The sequence below is a fragment of the Hyaena hyaena genome, unplaced genomic scaffold (assembly GCF_003009895.1).
Source record: "Hyaena hyaena isolate Hyena2069 unplaced genomic scaffold, ASM300989v1 scaffold_86, whole genome shotgun sequence".
Classification (NCBI taxonomy): Eukaryota; Metazoa; Chordata; class Mammalia; order Carnivora; family Hyaenidae; genus Hyaena; species Hyaena hyaena.
In genome coordinates, this window is record NW_024080721.1 from 3,702,637 (window position 1) to 3,727,689 (window position 25,053).

Below are 25,053 nucleotides of genomic sequence, written 5' to 3' on the forward strand. Positions count from 1 at the left end.
AAATATGTCCTTTAAAATAAACTGCATGTTGTTTATTTTTAAAGATGATCTTTGTAATGATAACCAGGAGTAAAATCAATGCAAAGTTTGTTGGGTCCTAAAACTTTTAAATGTCCCTGCTGAAAATTCTGAAGTCTGGGAAAAGCTAGAGAAAGTTTTCTTTTTTCAAATATGTAAAAATTTACATAAATTTAAATATATATATATTTCTTTTTTGTAAGAACAGTGAAATCCTTTTACAGCAATTCCCTGTCAGTCGGGAAAGCTGTTACAACTAGGTTTTCCCTCTGGATAGAGCTTTCAACTCTGCACCTTCACATCCTGACTCTTTTCCATCCTTTTAATCTTCATTCTGTTTCCTTCAAGGATCCTTCTCCATCCAACCTGGACCAGGTCCTTCGAGGTTGGAGTCCTTCCTAGGTCTCTGTCTCTTTGACACTTCACCTCCTTTTTAACCTCTTTCCAAAAGTTCAAAGTCAGTGAGGCCTGTGAGACAGCGTGTGCAGGCTTAACCTTTATGCTCTCCTTCTGGAAGGTTTCTGCTTTCCTCCTACACTTAGCGTTTTATTCTTTGTTAATAGGTTCTATCTTTTCTCTGAATTTCTACTTCACGTTCACTGGGTCCACATTTGTAAAGTGCAGTTTAGGATTATGGTTCCTGTGGAGGTGATTAAGAAACAAAAGTAAAAACATCACGAGTGTTTTCTTAGAGATACTTTCCTGAATGACAGCAGCAAAGAGGAGGAATTAGAAGCTGATCTTACTGCTGATGTATTTCCTCTGGACGCAGATACTGTCTCTATGTTTGATTTAGAACCTTGAGATCCTTACATTTTAAAACAGATGCATTTTAATTCTGAAGACATCTAATTATATATACTTACCATCACTGCCTATTGGTATTTAAATATGTAAATTTAAATATACGAATACATTTAAATACATATGTAAAAAAAATCTGAATATGATTGTCTTAGCTATCCTCTCTGCTTCAGTACTTCTGAATTTTTATTTTCTTTTTCCACCTCAGAATTTGAAATAGAATACCACACAGACTAATAGGGAATAAAAAGGACTTATTAGAGATGAAAGCGTTCAGCAGTAAAGCCCGTTTGTTGGTCTTACAGGTATGCCAATCGCATCAAGTAGGGCACAGAATCACATTGCGGGGAATCTAACTACCTGCCTGGCATCTACGTAGGCATGTGACAACCAGAGACTGGCGTGAGAATATGGGTCTCTGGGCACTAGTTTGAGAAGATATCATTTCATCCAATACATTTTAAAAACATTAGTCAAAAGGTATTTTCTGGTGTTACGCTTTCTGATGGGAGCACAGATCCACAGAATTTGTGTTAAACAGCTCTTGCGCTACGATTCTGAAAGCAAATATTGCAACCAGGGAGGGGATCTGTTTCCACGCTGGATTCTACCATCAGAAGTGCAGGGCTTATAACTTGGAAACTCTGTAGCCCGGTGTGGTTAGTGTCTTTCTCTGGCCCGAGGTTAGTAGACCTGAGTCTGGGGCCAGAGAGGAGGCAGGGGAGGGGGTGGTTACAAATGTGGGTTTTTTTTTTTTAATGTTTTATTTATTTCTAGGAGAGAGAGAGAGAGACAGCATGAGCAGGGGAGGGTCAGAGAGAGAGGGAGTCACAGACTCTGAAACAGGCTCCAGGCTCTGAGCTGGCAGTCAGCACAGACTCCGACACGGGGCTCGAACCCACGATCCACGAGATCATGACCTAAGCGAAAGTTGGATGCTCAACCGACTAAGCCACCCAGGCGCCCCAACAAATGTGGGTTTTTAGGGTCACATTGCTTGTGTTTGAATTCTGGACATAACCCCTTTGCAGCTCTGTGCTTCTCTGGGGCTCACTCTTCCACTTAGAAAATGGGGATGATATTAGGACATCCATTAGAAGTTAGTGCGAGGAACAGAAAAAGCCCTTAGCTCTGTGCTTGGCGAAGAGTCAAGACTGAATAGTGTTAGCTGTGCTGATGATGACGGCGGTGATGGGAATTTAGTCATATCACCCTGGGTGAGTCATACACTTTTCATCTCCTCCAACCATTGTTTTCTTGTTGTAAAATGATGAGGATTGACTGTTACCTTTAAGGGACCCTATTCCTGATAGTCTTTGATTCAAACACATCAGCTTAAGAACCCCTTGCCGAGTCAATAAATCCAGCTTGTTCTTTCAAGGAATGTTTACAGAGAAAAGTTTCATAACCTCTAAACGACTCCCTAAAACTGAATGTTGGCCCTCAGGCCCTGTAGGTTAAATCCCATTACAGCAAGCTCTAAGGGTTTATCCAAACTATTTTTGTTTTTCTACATTTTATAGCCTTGAGTAATCTAGCCATATAAATCCCTTTGTCCAGCTCAAATGTCAGTGGTAATGCTTTTCATCTTAGAGGGATTTATGGACAATCACCACACATGTCATAAAAATTATCTCTGAGATAATGTGAATTGTTCAGAAACTGGGCATATTACCCAAAAAGGATTTAGGAGTCATACAGTCTTAGGAGTTGGTTGTTTTCCCCCAGTGTCCTGATAGGTAGGATTTGGGTGAAAGCATTCTCTTAAGGACTTTATTTTAAACTGCACGTATTTACATAAGAAATGTGCAGCATGTCCTCATAAAATTCCCAGGCCTCAATCAAATACTGTTTTTATTCTTTGAAACTTTGGCGTTGTCCCTTAATCACCACTTCATTTAGGAATTGTCGCAGCTGAGATCCTTGGCATTCCAAACAGTATATAGTTTCACCTTTTGGAAACAAAACAGGCTTTAAGGCTTACCAAGTGTGAGTAAAACTTAATATCTATGCTTGGTGTATGTAAATTTTGATTTACAGCTGAGTTCATATTTATTATCTTTTCTTTTTCCCCCTACATAGCACAGTTTCCCTGAGATTGTTTAAATAAAAATTCTGCAAGGAATTTTGCTCCCCTGCTTCCTCCATTCACAGTGGGACCAGATGCACTCACTTTAGTGCATGACCAGGGTCTTACCATGTTTAGCTCTGCTGCCCCTCTGGGAACCATTCTGATGCCCAGGTTAGCGGTGGCAGATGACAGTTGGAAGTTGCAGTGTGACAAACGAATGAAGAAATAAATAATGACACCTTGGTGCTTTCCTTTTTAAGAAGAGGTAGGGGATACCTCGTAGGTAAATACAAATTCCGAGTTCTGAAGGCATGTGTCCAGATCTAAAATTATTTAGTGTTCTTAAAACTTTTTGACTTTAAAAACTTGGGTATATGGACTGAATTTCAACTGGTATTTCTCTTGGGGCTTCAGGACTCACAAGAGCATCAACAGTAACCATAACAATGAGAATGTCTGCTGCTTGCTGAGCGCCTGCTCTGTGTTTGGCCCTTGAAGTTAGTATTTGGTGTAAGTTAGCAGGTAACTGCTGAGGCTCGGATAGACGTTGCTGCTTGACTTTGAATCTGTGTTTGGTCTCATATTACTTGGTGACCTTGGGCAAGCAAACTTAAATTCTCTGTGCTTCATTTTCTGTATCTGCAGAGTGTAGGTAGTATTAGTGCCAACCTAAAGAGGTTGTTATAAGGATTAAATGGGTATACAGTACGCAGAACAGTGGGGTAAGTGATTAATAGAAGTGTCGTTGCTTAATCCCCGAAACAGGTGAACAAGGTAGGTGCTGGGGCTCTAAGGTCCTGGTTATAAGACCAAGTTTGTCTAATTCTGAAGTCCATGTTTGCTCTGCTGTACTAAGCTCTTTCTCTGGTCAAGTTTACCTTGTGTGACAACTAGCTGGTTAGGTGCAGGTCTGCTCTCCCTCATAGGGTTCTAGGCTTGTTGAGGGCAGTGATGCTCAGCTATTTCTTTTTTTTTTTTAATTCTTTAGCACACCTGGCACTTAGATACCTATGAGCCTTGTGTTGAATGTTTGAGTGAGTAAATATCTCAAAACTCTTCCAACAGTGTGTCATTTCATATGGGAAGAAACTAGAGCCAAGGTGAATTAACCAGTGTTCACTAATGTAACGGGGTGACTGTCATTGGTTAGACTCTTTGCAATCTTACTTAAGCCAGGAGTGGGGTACGAGGGGCTCACAGATCTCATGCAGGATCCCACTCGGCATGATTTAGAGGTCATTAGAGACTTGGGCAGAGTTCTTGTACAGAATTTGGGGAGCCCTTTTCTGTTTCTCTTCTTTCCTAGGACCCTTTCCCATTCCTCATGGTGCACCTGTCTCCAGCTTGTTTCTAGCAGGTTTAATGCTAGTGTCTTTGTGTCCTTGGGCCACAGTCACAGCCAAGGCTGCCTACAGGGTGGAGCTCCCCAGATGTGAAACTACCCCCATGCCAGCTGCTGCCTCTGTGTTCTGACTTTCCTCCAAACCTGTCCACTTTTGTTCACTTTCCAGAGCCAGTTAGTTGTGGGGTTATTTGGCCTGGAACTAACACTTGTTATTTGTGGGGCAATCTGTTAAGAAAGCTTCCTTCTCCATATGAGAAGCAGAGTGTCCATATAATCGTCTTTAACAGCAACAAAGATCCTTTACAAGGGAAATACAAATATTCTAGGGGCACCTGGGTGGCTCAGTCAGTTGAGCATCCGACTTTGGCTCAGGTTATGCACTCATGGTTCGTGACTTCTAGCCCCACGCTAGGCTCTGTGCTGACAGCTCGGAGCCTGAAGCTTGCTTCAGATTCATGTTTCCCTCTCTCTCTGCCCCTGCCCTGCCCTGCTCAGGCTCTGTCTTTGTCTCTCTCTCTCAAAAATAAATAAACATTTTTAAAAAATTAAAAAAAATACTAATATCCTAAAAGTAAGCATAATTTTTATTTCTCCCTGCAGTGAAATTTATCTCCATACATATATACGCATATATATATATGCATATGCATTTGCATTTGTATATACATGTATACACACACACATACACACACACGCACACACACTCTCTCTCACCCTGTTTTAAATCATTGGAAGAGGCCGAAATGAAATTTTTGTCTGACTTGGACCAAAGTACCGTGTGATGCGGTCCTGGGTCTTACTGTGAACGATTCAGATCTGGGCTCAGCGTCCTGTAAGCACAGTAAGGTTGGGCTGACAGAGAGACCTGGCCTAAGAGACTTGAACTCGCACACAGCTGTGAAAGTAGAAGAATGGTGGTTAATTACTTTACCACATTCTATTTTTGGTTAAATAAGTCTTCCTTTGGCTTGGTGTTTCCAACCAAGTTCTCATGTCCTGTGACCTGATGTCATACTGATAAAAGGGCCCTGATCAAAGGTGGATGCTTAGGCTTCCCCTCCCTTCATGTAGCCCATTCTTGAAGCACTTTCCACTTCTCTTCTTTCTAACTGCTCCAGTTATGTTTGGTTGTAATCCATATGAAGACCTTGTCCCTTCCTCGCCGTCGTCTCCTAACTCTACACTTAGTAGTGCATATGTCTGGTGACTGTACCTCGGGCCGTGCACGTGGGTTGATGCCACCACTGTCTCCTCTCTCCACACTTGATCATCACCCTCTGCTCTGTTACAGTCTGGGACTTCATATCACACTTTAAATCATTTTATCATTTTTCCCTTCGCCATCAGAGAATCCGATGCTCAGATGAGCTCAAAGGAAAAGAAACACCCAGATAATTCTATCCCCATGAGAGATCACTCTGAATTTTTAGGCAACTGTCTTTGAAGTCTCTTCTTAATGTGCATTTTCAAAGACTAAAATTGTGTCTCACTGTGCATTCTCTTTGTAATGAGCTTCTTAAACTGAACAATGTGTTCCAAATGTTCTCCTGTGCCATTAATTATTTTCCTGAAGAACTGTTCTTAGTGGCTGCATTTTATTCCGTCATATGAGTGCGGTGTAATGTATTTAATGAAAAACTTAATCATCCACATGCTATTTATTGATCACTTACTTTGCAGCAGTTACTGTGCTACTGAGGAGCGGTCTAGGCATGAACAAGTCAGATGGGGCTCTGCGTCATGGCTCTTGCGACCGTGTGGACACTGGCACCAGATATGGCTCCCCACCCAGACTAGGGGTTGGAAGACAAGTCAGGATCTGTTCCCGGGAAGTGATGTTTCAACAGGGACCTGGAGGGAAGGCAGCACTTACTCATGTGAGTTAGGGCCATGGGGAGAGGACAGTCTCCTGAAAGAGAACATCAACACCGTGCGGGAAGGTGCAGGAGAGAGAGGGTGCCATGTTTGAAGAACAGAATGGAGCTCAGCAGAGGTGTAATGCAGAATGTGATGGAGAGTGAGTGGTATGGGCAAGTGACTGAAGTAGAGGCCAGCTCAGCAGGCCTTCAAACATCACGACAAGGGGATTGGACTCCACCTGACGGTGTGGGGGAGGGCACCGTGATTAGTTTTAGCAGGGGAAGGCAGAGCATTAGTGTTTGGGAGAAATTACTGTGACTAAAGGGGGAAAATAATGGATCAGCGGATGACAAGAGTCAGAGAACCCTGTTTGGAAGCTCGCACAGTAATTTAGGTGAGTGGTAACAGTGGAATGAGTTAGGGAGGTGACAATGTAGATAGAAGCGGACAGATGGGCTGAAGGAGGAGGAGGAAAGGGACCATGGGGGCCAAGCCAGACTTCCAAAAGCTGTAGGCAACTGCATGTATGGGGATGCTATGGGGTGGTGAGCAGCTTTGAGGGGAGAGGATGCGACATGAATTTAATGAACCCACGGAACATCCAGAGGAAACATCGAGCAGTCAGCTGAGTAAATGAACCTGAAGCATGGGAGAGCGTGCTGGTGTGGTGAGGTCAAGTTCGAGAGGTCAAGTCCAGAGCCTAATCTGAGTCATGGGGTTGTGCCACCCAAGGGAAGCATGCAGTGGGGAAGGAAAGACAGACCAGGACAAAATGAGGAATGCCACCTTTTGGGATCCCAGAGGAAATGGAGTCTGCAAAGGGGACATTTAGGTTCCTTTTTTTGCCATTTTTTTTTATCATATTATGGAAAATATTTTGTACATTTTTTTTTTTTTTGCATTTTCATCTGTTTCCTTAGGACAAAGACTCACAAAGTTGTATGTAGCTTTTGTAAACCTGAAAAAACCTTGTGGTGGTCCCATTGCAGAGGTGAGATCCAGTTGAAGAAATCCCAATTAGAAAAATAAGAAATAGCAACCCTCATCATCTGTTTGAAGTTTTTAAGAATTATCAAAGGGTTTAAATTATATCTATCTCATAGACACACTTGTGAAGGTGTCTTCTTTGTCCTTCCCCATCTCCTCAGACCATAGCTGCTCTTGAGTATCTCTCTTTCCCTTTACTCTTATCATCCATTGATTATTATTTATAATCAATTATTTTCTACTAGGAGGATTGACTAGGCACAAACACAGGTGTAGCCATTCATTTTTCATACAGAATAACTTTTATAGCAACTCTGTATCCATCAAAAATCTTGATTTTTAAATAATAGATAATCCAACTCAAATAGAGCAGAAAATGGGAGGAAAAAAGGCGTGTATTGGCTCTGTAGCAAATATGCATGATCCAGAATTCAGGTATGGCTTGATCCAGAAGCTCAAATAATGTCAGTAAGACGGAATTTCTCTCTAGCACTCTCCCCTCTGCTTTCTTGTGTTGGCTCCATTTTCAAGATGGGTGGGAAAGAGTTTGTCTTCTTCCAGGAAAAGTCACGGGGCTGACTTAGATTGTTCTGAATTGAGACATTTGCTCACCACTGAAGTACTCATTGTGGCCATGGTATGGACTGCTTTGGCTGGCCAAGTCTCAGACACAAAGTCGCTCTTGGAGCTGGCATTTGGAGTCAATTCCCTCCAAACTCTTAAAGGCTGAGAAAAGAGGTGCATTGCCTCCCACAGGAGACACAGTATATAGTTGTCATCACAATCAAGGGTAACGAAAGTTGGGAAGCTAAAAGTAGTGAATTAATGCTGTAGTGGTTGAGTATGATTGTACTGGGTACAAGGACAAATCTGTATTGGTTCCAATAAAAAAGACGGTTATGAAATGGAACAATAGTTTATACCTTTTCTTCCTCGTGACTAAATAAAAGGAACTCTGTCGCTACCAGCAGAGAATAAACCGTATAAAGGAAAGGTGCATTTTCCTTAAAAAATAAAGTCCTGATGGCAGGCCCCACCCCATACCAATTAAGTTAGTATCCTGAGATGGGAACTGGGCATCAATTTTCAAAGCTCCCATGGCCCCAGCGGGCAGCCAGGGCCGAGTACCCCTGTGGCTGGAGAACACAGAGTTCTCTCAGGGATCGGCTCCCTCGGTATCCCTTGGGTGCAGGAGGAAACTGTACCATGCCACACACTGTCACCTATCAGCACATATGAAACCCGTGAAAACGAGTGTAACTTTTGCTTACGCAGATGACGAAACTAAGGCTCAAAATTCATGTCATTAGAGAAGGGCAGATCTGTATGGAATTTCACTTCTGTCCTTTACCGGATGGCTTTGGTCCAGTTACTTAACCTTCTGGGCTTCCGTGTCCTACGGTGTAAAGGATAACACCCATCCCGTGGAGCTGTTGTTGGGTAAAACAGGGTGGATGGGTATTCAGCACGTGTCTCCCTTCCATGTCCCATTTCTTAGTTCCTGTCTTTTTTTCCTTTCGTTTTTCTCCAGCCTTCAGAATTTCTACAAAGAGTCGAAACATTATTTTTCTTGTATGCGGAAGGCAATCCTCTGGCTAGCTTTCAGGGCAAGTTTCCTGTTGTTCGCATCAGAGAGAATGGTTCTATGGCTCCGACAGTAGCTTCTGGACTTCTCTTTCTGATTCACTCTTGTCTTCTATAGTCTGTTCTCCACACCATAGGGAAAGTGACCCTTCTAAAATGTAGATCCCATGATTTTACTCCCTGCCTCTTGAATCTCAGGTAGTTTCTCACCCAAAGTGTGATGTCAGACCAACACATCCCTGGTCCATCTCTTGGACATCCTTTCTTACTACTCTCTGCTTTTCCCGCTTCTTTTCCAGCCTTTGGCCTCCTGCTGTTCTTTGAATGCAGCAGGGGCTTGGGGATTGCCCTCCAGGGGACGCCACCACCTCAGAACACAATGTTCCATGGGGCATGTGCACCTGATGCTGTTTTTGCTGGACACTTTGCTCCAGACTTGTCTATGGATCAGTCACTGAGGCCATTCAGATCTCCCTGACCACCTTATTTAAGAGAGCTCCCAGGGTCCTCTATCTCTTACCCGCATCAGTAGCATGTGGCACTAGCTAATGATATCTCTTCACTTCTCTGTTGTCTGTTTTCCTCACTAAAACCTAAGGTCTGAAGCATGCGTGGTACATGGCTGGTCTGTGTTACTGTAGGTTAGATAAGTGAGTGCCCAAAGAAAAACACGAAACTCTCTGACTAACCCCCTAAATTTCCATTATTAACAGCCAATTATTTTTGCTCATGTAACCCATCTGCTGTAAGTTCTATCTTTTTGGTCTCTTATCTATTTAGTTGAAACTGGGGAAACATTGATTTAACATTCCTTTGACCATTTCCTAGTTATTTTTCATTTTCCTCTCTCTTAGATCTAAATCTGTCTCTTTGTCCTGCTAAAGAAGAAGTCCTTAAGGTGATTTTTAGTCTCTCAGATGGATTTTCTTCCAAATTAAAAGTCACATTGTAAATGCACTCCTCTTGAGTCTGTTACAGCTTAGGGGTTTGTAATCCCTTTTCCTAGATGTTCCCCTTTTTCTTCTTTATTTTGCATAACTGTCTGCTTTCCTAGAACCAGAGCAAATGTGGTCCCAATTAATGTTTTCCATAAACACTGGCCAAAACCTCTTCCCTCTGCCCAGCCAAATCTCAGGCTTTCTCTGAGGCCCAGTGCAAAACCCAGCTCGCCCATGAGGCTTTGCTGGCCTGCCCGCCCCTGTAACAATCCCTCCTTCTTTTCAATCACTGACATGCTTAGAGCCTGTGCCGCATACGCACCCCATGCAGACGGCCTGGGCTGGTCCCTCCAGCCTCACACCAAGCTGGAACCATTCCAGAAGTGTCTGGAGAAAGAAGAAACAGCCTCGAGTTGTCTTTTCATCATTCTAGATGTGTCCTCTTGGTCTCTTCTGTTGAGGAATAAGCTCTTTGAGAGTCAAGATACTTCCTTCTCCTCAATTCCCTTTGCTGCTCATCAAGGCACTGAGATGAGCTAAGTTTCATCCCTTCATCATGGTTCAGTGATTACTCATTCATGTATCTGTAATCAACACAGCTAATGACTAACATTTATCTTTTTTCATATTGCCTCATAACAGATCTGTTAGAATATATCCTTTGTCACTCATGTCTTCATTCATCTGTTCCTTCATTTTGTAACTATTTACTGAGTAGCCCCTCTGGTGGGTGGTGGGGCTCAAGGCTGAGGAACGAATGTGACTCCTTCTCCAGGAAGCGTATGGTCTTGTCAGGGGTGGGGACCGATGATAGACAAGTAAACCAACACAACTGTGTCATCACAGATTTGGGAAAGTGCCATGAAGGCAGTGAACAGGGTTCTGTGATCCAGAATAAGACAGGGTTGTGTCCCCAGGATGGGTTGGTCAGGGAAGATCTGCCTGCCTAACATTAAAGCCAGGAACGGAAACGTCAAGTATAAGCAGGTAGGAGTGGCAGCTTCCAGAGAGTGGAAGTGGTGTGTAGCCAGGCTCTAGGTGGGGAATGGCTCGTCATTTCTGGGAACTGAATGGAGGCTGGTGGAGCCAGTTCCTAGAGAAAGCGGGGACCTAGGGTCAATGCTTTTTACAATGGTTTTACAGCCAGCAGGCCATACAAATTGTATTCTAAGAGCAGTCGGAGGCGATGATAATATTTAATTTTAAGCAAATATTCTTACTGTTTGTAAGGGTAGAATAGACTTGGGAATCTCATCAGAGGAAACTGTTGCAAAGATGAGGAAATAATCGTGGCTTTGACTGGAGCGGTGGCGACAGAGATGAAACACTGTTTGGGTTCAGAAAGCATTTTGAAGGTAGAATCTATTCACATCCACTGATTTGTTAGACATGGGGTTGGGGGAGAGGAACCAGTCAGATACGTGGACCGTTTGCCAAGACAGTGAAATCACGAGTGAAGATGTAAGTGACCGCATCAGCAAGAATGCCAGTGTCACCGCATTCTGTTATCTCCTTATTAATACTGCAGACTTCTGACATCTCCATAGCTTTCTGGATCGAGTGACTTCAGGGTCTTGCAGCTTAAAATGATCCAGGAATGTTTTCTTTTGGTTTCAAATATCTGATTTCCATAATGTGTGTGTCTCAGGGTGTGGATTTCTTTGTTCACGTAACAAACGTTTAGCAGACCTATTCATATAAATATTGGTTCAGATCCCGAATTTGAAGCAACAGTCAAGGAGCTAAATCACAGTGCTGCAGTCGCCTCTATTTCCTTATATATATATATATATATATATATATATTTTTTTTTTTTTTTTTGCATAGTCCTGTCTTGTTTGTTTTTCCATTTTAATCCTCTAATCTTTCACCCTTTTCTAAACTTTCCCCTTGTTGCAGTGAGTTGTTTTAACTCTCTTGACTTCTGGCATTGACTTCGTGTGTTTGAGTTTTTCTCTGGGGCTATTGTGTTTTCTTTCCAACATTTTCTGATGTGTATCGTATGAAGTTTGTATGACTTCAAAGAGACCATCGCAAACAAGCAATATCAACTGTCTTCATTACTCTCTCTGCACCTTTCGATTAACATTATTGAATAACTTTTTATTTTCTACCCTTCAAGTAGGATTGTAAATCCAAATATATTTGCTCATTAGGTTCCAGTTGGGACCACATATTATTTCGCCAGTGTCGTTAATTTATTAATCTTTTAGTCATTTCAGGGGCGCCTGGGTGGCTTAGTCGGTTAGGCGTCCGACTTTTGCTTAGGTCATGATCTCACGGTTTGTGGGTTCGAGCCCCGCGTCGGGCTCTGTGCTGAGTGCCAGCTCGGAGCCTGGAGCCTGTTTCAGTCTGTGACTCCCTCTCTCTCTGACCCTCTCCAACTCACGCTGTCTCTCTCTCTCTCCTAGAAATAAATAAAACATAAAAAAAAAATACTTTTAGTCATTTCAGAAACACTACTGTTATTACTTTTATTACCTATACTACCATATTCCACAAAGCAGTATTCCATTTGCCCCCCATGTTGCAGAGTCTCAATGTGCCTGTGAAAGTGGTTGAATCCAAGAATGTTAAGCTTTGTTTTCCAGCTCTCTATCCTTTGCCACTGTAAGTAATTTGGTTTGCATATTCTGTGAGTGGAATTTTCAAAAACTATTTGCCTTAAGAGATCAGTACTGATAGACTGACTTGTCAAAGTCTGAAAGAGTTATGTTAATAGAAAGCGAAACTTTACCAAAGGCTACCTAAAACGGCTTTTGGGGTTATAGCATTATACAGGAACAGGCAGATGCTGAGAGAGGTTCCTAGGATTGGATGTAGAGTTTGGAATTCTTTGTATGTGATGTGTGTCTATGTGGAAAGACTGTGGAAAGACCGAGGGGATGGCGGAGGCGGCGGGGGGAAGGGAAAGTCAGAGGAGAAAACAGGGGAATGAAAATCTTGGTTCACTTTTAGAATGTTTCTTGGAAAGTTGATGTCTGTGCTGGCTGAGTCTCAGCTACAGATGACCCCAAGGTCTTTTCTACCTTGTGGTGTAAGATACCTTTCTACCAGTACTCGGAGAACGGCACTGTGCTCTGTAAATTCATGCAGAAGTGCCCTTTCTAGTAATCTTGGCCTTATCTTTGAGTCACAGACCTCTATATTTTTACACAGGGAAATCAGGCTCCTAAAACACGTATCTGTTTTTGGATCACTTACATAGGGACTCATTTATATATCTAGAAATTGAATGTATGTTGTTGGGTTTTTTTTTTTTTTTTTTTTTGAGACTACATTCAGGTAACATTTAAGCTTTCTGTGATCAGTCTCACGTTTACAAGCCAGATTTGATTCAAAATTTCAAGAACTTATATATTCACCCCTGTGTAACATGTATTATAACAAGACCCATAAACTAGCCAACATCTGGCCTTGATCAGCCAGTTGGGAGCCGTGCCTGTGATGGTTGGTGTGTTGGCTCCAAATCTGATATTTGGGTGATTTTAAAGATGACTTCTGCTTTTATAAGAAGTTGGTAGTACATGTGATATGAGGATTCCTTAGAACTCAAGTTTAATAACCATATTTTAAAAATACCTCCATGTGACATCGGCAATACTGAGAACCAGTTAGCCCCAGAGCATTTCAAAAGCACAGAGTTCAATATTTATAACTGCTAAGTGATTCCCATTTCCTTTTTTTTTTTAAGTGTTTTAGAGAGAGAGAGATAGAAAGTACAAGTGGGGGAGGAGGGCAGAGAGAGGGAGAGAGCTCTTAAACAGGCTCCGTGAGCAGCCCGACACGGGGCTTGATCTCACAACCCTCAGATCATGACATGAACTAAAATCAAGAGTTAGATACTTAACCAGCTGAGCTACGCAGGGCCCCCATGATTTCCATTTTCTTTTTCTTTTTTTTAAATGTTTATTTATTGTTGAAGGAGGGAGAGAGAGTGTGAGCTGGGGAGGGGCAGAGAGAGAGAGAGAAGGAGACACAGAATCTGAAGCAGGCTCCAGGCTCTGAGCTGTCAGCACAGAGCCCGATGCGGGGCTCAAACTCAGGAACCATGAGATCATGACCTGAGCTGAAGTCGGACGCTTAACCAACTGAGCCACCCAGGTCCCCCTCCATTTTCTAAAGTTATCTTAAAGACTTTAGGATACTGATGGGTTTAATCTGGCTGTAATTTCTTTTGCTAGCATAGCACCTTTGACTTCTCAAATGCTTTGAGACAAACTCTCTTACTAGCATGGGGGTTAAGAACACAGATGTGGAGTCATACAGACCTCAGTTTGAATTTTGCATTTCTCACTTACTAATTGATTGATGTCCCTGGACTAGCTCCCTGACATCTAGTCTCTAAGCCTTCTTCTGTCCAGGTCAATAATAGTAGACTCTAAGTGAGCCAGTAGTTGTGATAAATCAAAATAATAGATATCAATTGCTTAGTATAGTGTCAAGTATATAATAAGAACTCAATACGTACTATTATTGTTAATAATTATTTTAAATCATAATACTGTTAATGCATATTGATTAATTAATATACAAGAAATTATTATTAATAAAAAGATTCCTTTCCCTCTATTAGTATAATTATTTGATTTACACAGCTGTCCTATCATCTCCATTTTTAACAAAGGAGGAAGCTAAGACACAAAAGAAGAACTATTTGAAGAGTTATTTGATTGGGCTGGCCTGGTTTATGAACCAGAATTTGGTTTAATAGCAAATAATAGGCACTCCAAATAATTGTGATTTGATTACTGTAGCTTCATACTAAGTTTAGAAGTTAGCAAGAGTAATCCTCCAAGTTTGTCTCTTTTTCTTTTTTCAACGTTGTTTTGGGTTTTCTAGCTTCCTCGCATATCGATACAAATTATACAGTCACCTTGTCACTTTGTACAAAAAAATTACTTCACTGTTAAATGTGAAGTTTTTCGTTTATGAGCTGTCAGATGGAGGCGATAACTTTCTATTTTAGTTTGCTGATAGTTTTCCCCCCTTTTAAAAACTAGTGAATGGACATTGATTTTTGTCAAATGGTTTTTCCACATCTATTGAGATGACTGACTTGTTTCACGTGCATGTGTAAAGAATTTGCGCTCTGGCTTGCGTGTAGTTTTATATTAATATTAATTAGGTCAAGATGGTTCACAGTGCTTTGAAATATTGTAGACATGAGCTCATTTTGTCAATTTATTCTATCAGGTAAGAAGAAAGAGGCCCTTCTCTAACGGGATCTGTTTCTCCCTCTGGCAGGTTTTTTTTTTTTTCCATGTATTTTGAAGTTCTCTTATTATAATGGTCTGCACATTGAGGGTTGTTATATCTTCCTGAGGGATTGCCCTTTTTTTTTTTCATGTTAAATGTCCCTCCTTATGAGTTTCTCTTAGAGAACATGTAATTAGGTCCCACTTTTTTGTTCAGTCTGATGGTCTCTGGATTGTTAGTCATTTCCCTTCAGTGCAGTTATCAATAGGGTGGGATGTAAGTCTACCTTATTGCTCTTTGTTTTCTCTTCATCTCCTGTGTTGTTTTATTCTTCCCTTATCCTTCTTTTGGGAAAATCAAGTATGTAGAAGATTTTTTTTCTCTTCAGTTGACTTTTTTAGTTGTATCTTTGTTTTTCATTGTTTTTGGTTTCGTGTTTTTTTTCTTTCTTTTTAAAAAAAATTTTACTAACACTTATTCATTTTTGAGAGAGAGAGACAGAGTGCAAGCTGGGGAGAGGCAGAGAGTGAAGGAGACACAGAATCTGACGCAGGCTCCAGGCTCTGAGCTGTCAGCACAGAGCCCGATGTGGGGATCAAACTCAGGAACCATGAGATCATGACCTGAGCTGAAGTCCGACACTCAACTGCCTGAGCCACCCAGGCGCCCCTTAATTTTTTATTTTCATTTAGTGGTTGCTCTGAGGATTCAAGTGGCTAATGACAGTATAATTCTATCAACTGCCCCCTCATTCTTTATCCTATTGTTGTTATGTGTTTTCCAAAATATGTTATAACATCATAATTCAGTGTTGTTAATTTTGCTTTAAATAGCTAGTTGTTTTTAAATGAAGAAAAGAAAAAAAAGCTTATCCCCAAACGCACCATTTCCAATGCTCTTTATTTCTTCCTATAAACTTGAGTTTCTATCTGTTACCATTTATATTCTGCTTTAATAACACTCTTTAGTATTTGCACAGTAAGGTGGATGTGTTGGCAACAAATTCTCTCAGCTATTCTCTATTAGAAAATATCTTAGTTTACCTCCATTATTTGAAGTTATTTTCCCTGGACATAGAACTCTTGGAGATAGGTTTATTCTTTCAGTACCTTAATGAGGTAATTTTATTGTCTTTTGCCTCCACAGATCCTAATGAAAAGTCATCTGTCCTTCTTTTCATTGTTCAGTATATGTATTTTGTCTGTTTCTTCTGGATACTTTTAATATTTTTTCCCCTAATTTTTAGTGATCAGTATTTTGTCTCTGATGCACTTGCTTGTTTTCTTTGAATTTCCCCTTCCTGGGGTCCACTAAGTATTATTGTCTCTGGCTTATTTTTCTACCAAAGTGGGAAAAAACTGGGCATCATATCTACGGTCCAGACAGTAGGATGAACAGAGGGATAAAATGAAGCTGCCAACTCTCTTCTAAGGAAGTTTCTCAGAAGCAACCGTAAAAGATTTCCATGTATGTCGCATTATCCAGGATGTAGTTGCAGGCTTACCTCTAGCTGTAGAAGAGACTGGCAGATGTAGCCATTATTCTGTGCAGCTAAGTGACCAGATGTGCTATTGCAGTGAAAGCAGAGGAGACACGTATCAGAGACAACAGGCCCTTTCTGCTACACAGTCACAGCTACGGCAAGCCCAGCGGCCAGCAGGTGACAGAGCTCTGACACATTCTGGAGTACCTGTTTTCACCTTCTTGGCCCTTCTGCCATTCCCCAGACACCAAGTGGTACAGCACCAAGTACTGGCCAGAAGCTCGGATTTGGGAATCGGACTGCTTACGTCCAATCCCATCCCTGCCATTTCCTAGCTGTGTAATGTCGGGCAAGTTACTTGGTCTTTCTGTGCCTCTGTTTACCCATCTGACAAGGAAATAATAGTACTTAGCTCACAGAATTGATACTAGGGTTAAATGAGTTATTTTAGCTAAAACGCTCGGAACAGCGCCCACTGTGGACAAGTGTGTCCCATTAACAGACACTGTTTCAACAGAGTGTCCTTTGGAGCCTGTGCAGAAATGCGGCCAGAGATAGGCCTGCCTGTCACCTCTTCCCACAACTGTTTGCTCTGGGACCCCACCTCCATCTGTCCACCTCACTGAAGGCTGTGCACGGACCCTCTCTCGTGCACGGGTCTAGAGAACAGTGCGTGGGCACCACTCGATTCCAAAACACTCCCTCTTAGATATGTTCAGGGCTCCACCCTGAAGGATTCATGAACAGGTGAAATTTGATTATGTTCCAGACACTAGCTGACAGGCCGGCCTCGCTCCCATTGCCCTGAACACAGACTGGGTGTCTAGGCAATTTGGAATTTTCCCAGGACCACTGCTTAATGCAAGGTGAATCCAACATTTATTGAGCCCCACCTGCTGCCTTATTTAATCCTACACAGCATGGACCACCCTCATTTCTTATGCAAGAAAATTAAAGCACAGAATGATTAAGTACTTTGCCCAAGGTCACACAGCTAGTAAGAAGACCCAAACTTTGGTTTTCTGGTTTCCCTGTGTTATACAACTTTGTCCTTTTTCCTCTTGGGAAGGTCCTTTAAGAGGTGACCAGGGAAGATGTGAGTCATTTACAAAGGATGTCCTATCATTCAGAGGATAACAATTGCTTAGGTGATTGAAATGGAGAATTTTCTGGTCAAAGCAATGGTGCCTTAACTTGGGCTTCTATGACAAAATACCATAGATGATTGGCTTAAACAATAGGCATTTACTTCTTACAGTAACGGAGGCTAAGAATCGGAGACCGGGGACAGCTTGGCCAGGTTCTAGTGAGGACTCTCTTCCAGACACTGGCCTCAAGTGTTAGCATCCACACCTATGAATTTGATTCCTATCTGTATGCATCTGACCCCCAGTCCGTGTCCTCTACATCGTTATCTCTTTTCCTGAGCACTAGATCTGTATAGTCAGTTGAGTCCTGAACAGCCAGGAAAGCACCTCAGCTCAACATGCACAAAGCTGAATTCATCCTTCCGCGCTGGGAACCTCCTCCTGTGTTTACCATTGCAGTTGGTAACAACACCATCCATACTGTACCCCAGTCTGGAAACACAGTATAATTATAGCTGCTTCTTCCTGAACACTTATTATTTGCCAGTCACTGTGCCAAATGTTTTCCAGAGTTTTTCATTTAAGCTTTGTGAAAACCATATGTCGTAGGCATTATCATCCCCATTCCATGAATGCGGAAACATAAGGTAGAGATGATTAAGGACTTGCCCACGGCCCTGCAGTTACTGGTGGGCAGAGGTGGTATTCAAACCCAGGTCCCTTTGGCTCCAAAGCCTGTGCTTAACATGAGGTCACACAGAGAAGGCACATACACAGGGCCCACAGCCACGTTTTGCTTGCCTGAGAAATGACTTACCAACATTTTAATGTTTATTTATTTTTGAGAGAGAGAGAGCCAGAGCATGAGTGGGGGAGGGTCAGAGAGGAAGACACAGAATCCGGAGCAGGCTCCAGGCTCTGAGCTGTCAGCACAGAGCCCGACACGGGGCTCGAACCCACAAGCCATGTGATTGTGACCTGAGCTGAAGTGGGATGCTTAACTGAGTCGGCCAGGCGCCCCGACTTATCAACATTTTAAAATAGGAGGGGCTCAAACAAGAATCTAGATTTCAGATATTTCTCAAAAATTCAGAAGATCTGGCAGCCAGATCCACCTCCCAAATGGCAAGTATTGGCTGCAGGTGAGTGGCAGCCACCGACTTTGGAATGCACACCAGGGGCACGCGCGACCCGGTTTGTCCCCACCCCCGTCCCTCCCGCTCCTTGCTGTCTTCCAGCAGGCCCACTTCCTTCATCAACACTACCCACCTGAGCCCTGCCGGCGTTTGAAGTTTTGGCTCCTGTTACCTTGGCTCTGTTCCTTCTTTCTTCCGCCATCTAATTGGTGCCTGAACTGACGGCGTCGCTTGTGAAATCATTTATTGTCTGCCTCACAATCTTCATCCCTGTTGCCACAAATTGTTCCTCATAACCTCTCACCCCAATTACAGTAGCAAACACCTGGGTTCCTTCCTCTGGTCTTGACCACCACTAATTCGCCCTCCCCATGGTTTGCAATTAGGGATATCAACAAACTGTGAATAGATGATGTCCAGTGGCTTCAGAATGAAATACACACTCCTTACTGAGGCACACAGGACTGTTCATGCTCTGGCCTCTGACCGGAGTCCGCATTCATGGTTACTTTCCCACAGTCCTCTGGGCCTCATTGAAATGTGGGCTCTCCCCAGTCACGACCCTTCGCGTCTCCTTGCCTATCTACTTATCTTTCTACTTGGAATAGTCTATGTGGATAATGTGAATATCTGTAATGGAGAATATCAACATGCATCTAATGATTGTCTTTCTAAACTTCACGGGTTTTTTTCTTACTTTTGACTTGATCAACCAGTCTCCTATTTCTTTTTCTATCCAGATACAAACAGGATAGAAAACATGAGCCCGGGTTGTGTTTATACATCCTGATGGCTTAATTGGCCCCTCACTGATTTCTCTTCTGTGCAGTCGAACAGAGTAGTAAGAGCTCAGGCTTTGTATCCCAGCTCTGCCAACTAGCTATGTAGCTACGTAGGCCTCACCAGGCTACTTCATGTTTCTGATGTCTCATCACTAAGTAGAGTTACTAAGAGTTCTTTTATCATACAGTTAGGGCGCGCTTAGACAACGTACTGCGCGTAAAGGCTTAGAACCAGCTGGTGGCTATGAGCCCTCAGTGGTCATCATCTTGTTGTCATTATCACCATTTTTATTCAATTCATTTATCCAGCATTGGATCAGGAGCGGTTTCAGGGATTTTGCTACATATCCTTTTAGAGCTCACAACAACTTTATGAAGAATATAATTGCAGCTCCTTTCTGGGTGAGGCAACGGATTAGAGAGGTCAGGCTTGCCTTGTTTGCTGTTTGTACTATGGCAATACATACATATCTCCTTTTCAGTCAGAGTAAAATGGAGCACATCTCATGAACGATGGAGCTATATTTCATTCTAGGCCATGAAGGGATTCTCTGGGGGGTTCAAGTGTTATTAAAACTGATGTGGTACATATTTATGTGATATCTAAAATTTAAAAATTACTGGGAACTTTATAAAATGTTGGATAGTATTGGGTTTTGAAAAAAAATTTCTATTCTGTACGGAAAAATACCAAGTTGATTATGCCAACTTATGAGGGATGCTTCCAATAATTAAGTCAGGGAGGGAGCTATTTCCATTTGTTTTATGTATTCACCACGCCTTTAACAGTAACAGCAGAAATTACCAGCATTGCTAGGAGTTCTGCGTGAAGATGGGCAAACACATATTTAAATGTAGATAAGAAAAGCTGAAGAGGATATTGGAATAAAAACTGTCTATTAGTAAATTATTAAACTTTATTTCTAAAATTTGAACAACCTCCATTTCATTTTCAAGCCGCTCTTAAGCTGTTAAAGGAAGAATAGGTTTTACTAAAGTGTGGTCACATCCAGGCACGGATACACAAAACTACAGACCCATGTATATGTATGTATACTTTTTTAAATTGAGAAATACTGAAATATACACACAGAAAACAAAATAAATATCATCCAAACAAGTAGCACATTTATTTTATTTATATATTCTTTTAAAGTTTATTTTTTGGGGTGCTTGGCTAACTCAGTCAATTAAGCATCTGAGTTTAGCTCAGGTCATGATCTTGCAGTTCCCGGGTTCAAAACCCACATCGGGCTCTGTGCTGACAGCTCAGAGCCTGGACCCTGCTTTGGATTCTGTGTCTCCCTCTCTCTCTTCCCCTCCCCTGTTTGTGCTCTGTCTCTCTCTGTTTCTCAAAAATAAATAAACTCTTTTTAAATGCTTGTTGAGTTTTGAGAGACAGCGAGCATGAGTGCATGCAGGGAAGGGGCAGAGGAAGAGGGAGAGGGAGAATCCCAAGCAGGCTCTGCACTGTCAGCACAGAGCCCGATTCTGGGCTTGCACTCACAGACCATGAGATCATGACCTAAGCGGAAATCAAGAGTTGGACACTAAACGACTGAGCCACCCAGGTGCCCCCACAATTAACACACTTAATATGTTTTTAAAAATTTAATGCTTTTAAGGTGAAACTTAGATATTATAAATTTCATTCATTTTAGGTATACGACTCCATGCATTTTAGTAAATGTATCACCACAATGCAATATTAGAACATTTACATCAACTCCAAAGACTGCTCATGGCCATTCAAAGTCAGTCCCTCTTTCCACCCAGCCCCAATCTGTTTTCCATCTAGATTCACTTTTTTTTCTGGACATTTCTTATAAGTGGAATCATACAATATGTGTTGGCTTTTTGTATGTTTAGGTATTTTTGAGAGAGAGAGTGTGTGTGTGTGTGTGTGTGTGCGTGTGCGTGTGCACGCGCGTGCAAGGCTGGAAGGGGGAGAGGCAGAGAGACAGAATCCCAAGCAGACTGCGCAGTGCCAGAGCAGAGCCTGGCCCAGGGCTCAATCCCACAAACCGTGAGATCATGATCTGAGCTGAAATCAAGAGTCAAACGCTCAACTGACCGAGCCACCAGGCACGACTCTGTGTTGTTCTTTGACTGCTTTCTTTTAGCTGGCGTAATTTTTTTAAGGTGCATCCACATTGCAGCAAGAGTTGGAACTTAGCTCCCTTTTATTGCTGAATAATATTCCATTCTATGGATACAACACAGTTTACCCATTATAGTAACCAGCTTGAACAAAGGTATATATTCAAGAAACCGCTAACCGTGGCTGCTTCTAGAGAAAACAATGGGGGTGTCAGGGATACGGGAGGGAGATTTTTTCATTGTTTACTATTTTATGTGGATTTAATTTTTTAAGTTCAGGATTCTATCTTTTTTGACTCAAAGTAAGGAATGTCTTTCCCCCAGCAATGTGTATGAAATAAGATGAGAAGGCCCTCCACTTACCCCAATCCTACCTTCCCGAAGGTTATCACCATTAATTTATTTTTGGCATATTTCTAGACTCTGCAGACTCACACGTACATATGCACCCGTATACCTGTAAATACATTCATGTCCCTGTATGTCTGTACATGAACCTGTACGCCTATAAATACAGTCGTGTCCTTGTATGTCTGTACATCTAAGTAGTTCTGTGTCTTACATTTCAACAAACTGGAAGCCCAAGGCTTAATATTTTAACCCGCTGTTCGCGAAGCTAAGACAACCTGCCTGACCCAGATCGTTGGGTTATCTGTAACTGGAAACGGTTAAACGAATTCATCCGTTCACAGTTGGGGGAAGAGTGGAGAACCGCGGACCCGGTGCGCTAGCTATTCTGCGTGAACACGGTTTGATGATGATGATGATGATGATGATGATGATGGTGATGATGATGATGATGATGGTGATGATGATGATGATGATGATGATGATGGTGATGATGATGATGATGATGGTGATGATGATGATGATGGTGATGGTGATGGTGATGATGATGATGATGATGGTGATGATGATGATGGTGATGGTGATGATGATGATGGTGATGATGGTGATGATGATTTTTAACCCTTCGCCGTGTCTGTGTGTTCCGGCAGGATACTTCGGAGCAGCCTGCGAAGAAAAGGTGGAGCCGTGCGCCTCGGCGCCCTGCCAGAACAACGGCACCTGCCACGCGGATGGCGTGCGCTTCACCTGCAGCTGCAGCGCGGGCTTCACGGGGCCGGCGTGCGCGCAGCTGGTGGACTTCTGCGCGCTCAGCCCCTGCGCGCACGGCACCTGCCGCAGCGTGGGCACCGGCTACAAGTGTCTCTGTGACCCAGGTGGGTGCCGTCGCGCCGCAGAGCCTCTCTGTCTGCGCACTCGCACTTTTAATGCGTCTTTTGCATCCGAGCAGACGCCTCTCCTTCGTGACCCACTTTCTCTCTAGCCTTTACGGTTTCAAAACACCCTTGGCCCCTCTTCGTGACCGTTCACAGTCATTGTGGAAAAATAAGGAAATCCAAGTAAGCAAAATGAAGAAAATTAAAAACAGGCTTCATCTCATACCAGCTTCATTATGATTTTTTTTTTTTTAACGATTTCCTAGAGGTCATTCCAGAGCATTAACCGGATTCCGTGTCTTTTCATACTTTGTTCTTAGATGAATGGACTGTGTTTTTCCATCCTAATAGGCATAAAAAGCAGGACGCAATCCATTTAGAATTTTCTCATCTGTTAGAATTCTTACTCTGTGCGCATGTTACAGGACCTGTGATGCCCTGTGCAAATGTGCAAAAGTTCCATCATTTATTTTCCAAAGATCTGCATTTTACTGATTTTTTTTAATGGTGTACATTTTGATACTGATGAGTCAGAGCGGGTACTAGTCACAGCGTGTGTCCGCACAGCCTACCTGTGTGGTCTGAAAAGGATGCACTTGGGCAGCGCTTGCGTGTCCCTTCTCTGCTGCCTGCATCTCCGCACCTGCCCGAGCTCTGCCGAGGGCTTGCAGGTGCGATTGCTCACACGTGTGCCTGGCCTGGCAGTGTGGCGGCCGCTTCCCTGACTTTGCTTGAGTCCTGGTTCCCCCTGTGCCTTCCCCCGGGATGCCTGCTCCCTGTCTCCCCGTTTCACCTGTTGACTTCTCCTCCTGGGCTGAATCAGCTTTCCATCCCCTGAAGTCCAACAGTCAGGGCGCCTGAGGGGGCTCAGTCGGTTAAGCGTCCGACTTCAGCTCACGTCATGATCTTGCAGTTCACAAGTTCGAGCCTCGCGTCTGGCTTGGTGCCGACAGCTCAGAGCCTGGAGCCTGCTTCGGATTCTGCGGCTCCCTCTCTCTCTGCCCCTCCCCTGCTCATGCTCTCTCTCTTTCTCTCTCAAAAATAAATATTTAAAAAATTATGAAGTTCAACAGTCATCCTCAGGATCACTTGTCTGGTGTTTAAAACATTTTATTATTATCTTTGCATGTGTCTCCTTCCCCTCTGGGAGTAAGGAGGGAGCTATTTTATCCTAACCTTTGCGTAGCAGCCCCAAACCGCCAAGTAGTGAGCATAAATCTTCCTAGGGTTTGGGCGCTTCTCATCTCTGGTCCCTTCTGTGCCCTCCCTGCAGAGTAGACGGCACCAATCCACATCTGTGAAATGCCTCATACTTGCTTCAGTCATGTGCCAGTGGCCACATGCCCAGAAGGGGGTTGAATGCAGATTCCAACTCAGGGGCCATGGCTCCACGCCCAGAACTTGCAAGGGGCACATCTTGTACTCCTGAATCATTGCAAGGAATTAGTAGGAATTGCAACCAAGCATTGAAGTGTGTTGAGAAACCTAGACTTTTAGTTCTCTGGTTTTCTGTTTTTTTTAAATTTATTTTTTATTTATTAAAAATGTTTTTTAATGTTTTATTTCTGAGAGAGAGAGAGAGAGAGACAGCATGAGCAGGGAAGGGTCAGAGAGAGAGGGAGACACAGAACCCGAAGCAGGCTCCAGGCTCTGTGCTGACGGCTAGCTCAGAGCCTGATGCGGGGCTCGAACCCACGAACCGCGAGATCATGACCTGAAGCCGAAGTAGGACACTTAACCAACTGAGCTACCTAGGCTCCCCTAGTTCTTTGGTTTTCTAAGCAATCTTGAGATTATTTTATATGAGGACATTATATATATATGATGTATATATACATACATCATTTATATATAAGTATATATATAAATAATGGATATATATAAATAATGGAGAGAGAAATAATGTATATTTGGAGAGAGCAGAAGAGAGAAATATTGAGAAATATTGACTGATTTCAAATCGGCTCATGTAATTGTGAGAACTGGCAGGTTTTAAATCTGTAGCACAAACCGGCAGGCTGGAAATTCAGGCAGGGTTTCCACGTTACAGTGTTGGGCCTGAATTCCTTCTCAAGAAACATCATTTAGACCTTCAACTGATTGGATGAGGCCCACCAGCATTTTGGAGGGTGATCACTTGACTCCGTCTACTGCTTTGTAAATATCAGCCTCATCTAAAAAGTACCTTCACGGCAACATCTAGGCTACTGTTTGACAAAATACCCGGGAGCTGTGGCTTAGCCAAGGTCACACGCGACAGGAACTAGCACAGTAACATTTTGGGGGCTCCCGTTACACGTTGAGGTGGTGGAGACGGGCATGGCTTCCCCACCGGAAGCCAGTGGCGCCCTCGCGCGCTCGGAGCACGGGGCTCCGCCGCCGCGTGCTTGGGCCGGGACGGCACAGTGTCCCTGACGCCGCGGCTCAGGGGCGCG

General features: G+C 43.0%; 1 protein-coding gene across 1 annotated transcript in view; it reads left to right on the plus strand.

The window, feature by feature from the left end:
• DNER (delta/notch like EGF repeat containing) overlaps window positions 1-25,053 on the plus strand; it is a 330,055-nt gene that overhangs the window by 241,030 nt on the left and 63,972 nt on the right. Inside the window, exon 8 of the mRNA XM_039234597.1 lies at window positions 22,394-22,618. Coding sequence (XP_039090528.1) covers window positions 22,394-22,618 — 225 coding nt within the window. The remainder of the gene's footprint in view (window positions 1-22,393; window positions 22,619-25,053) is intronic.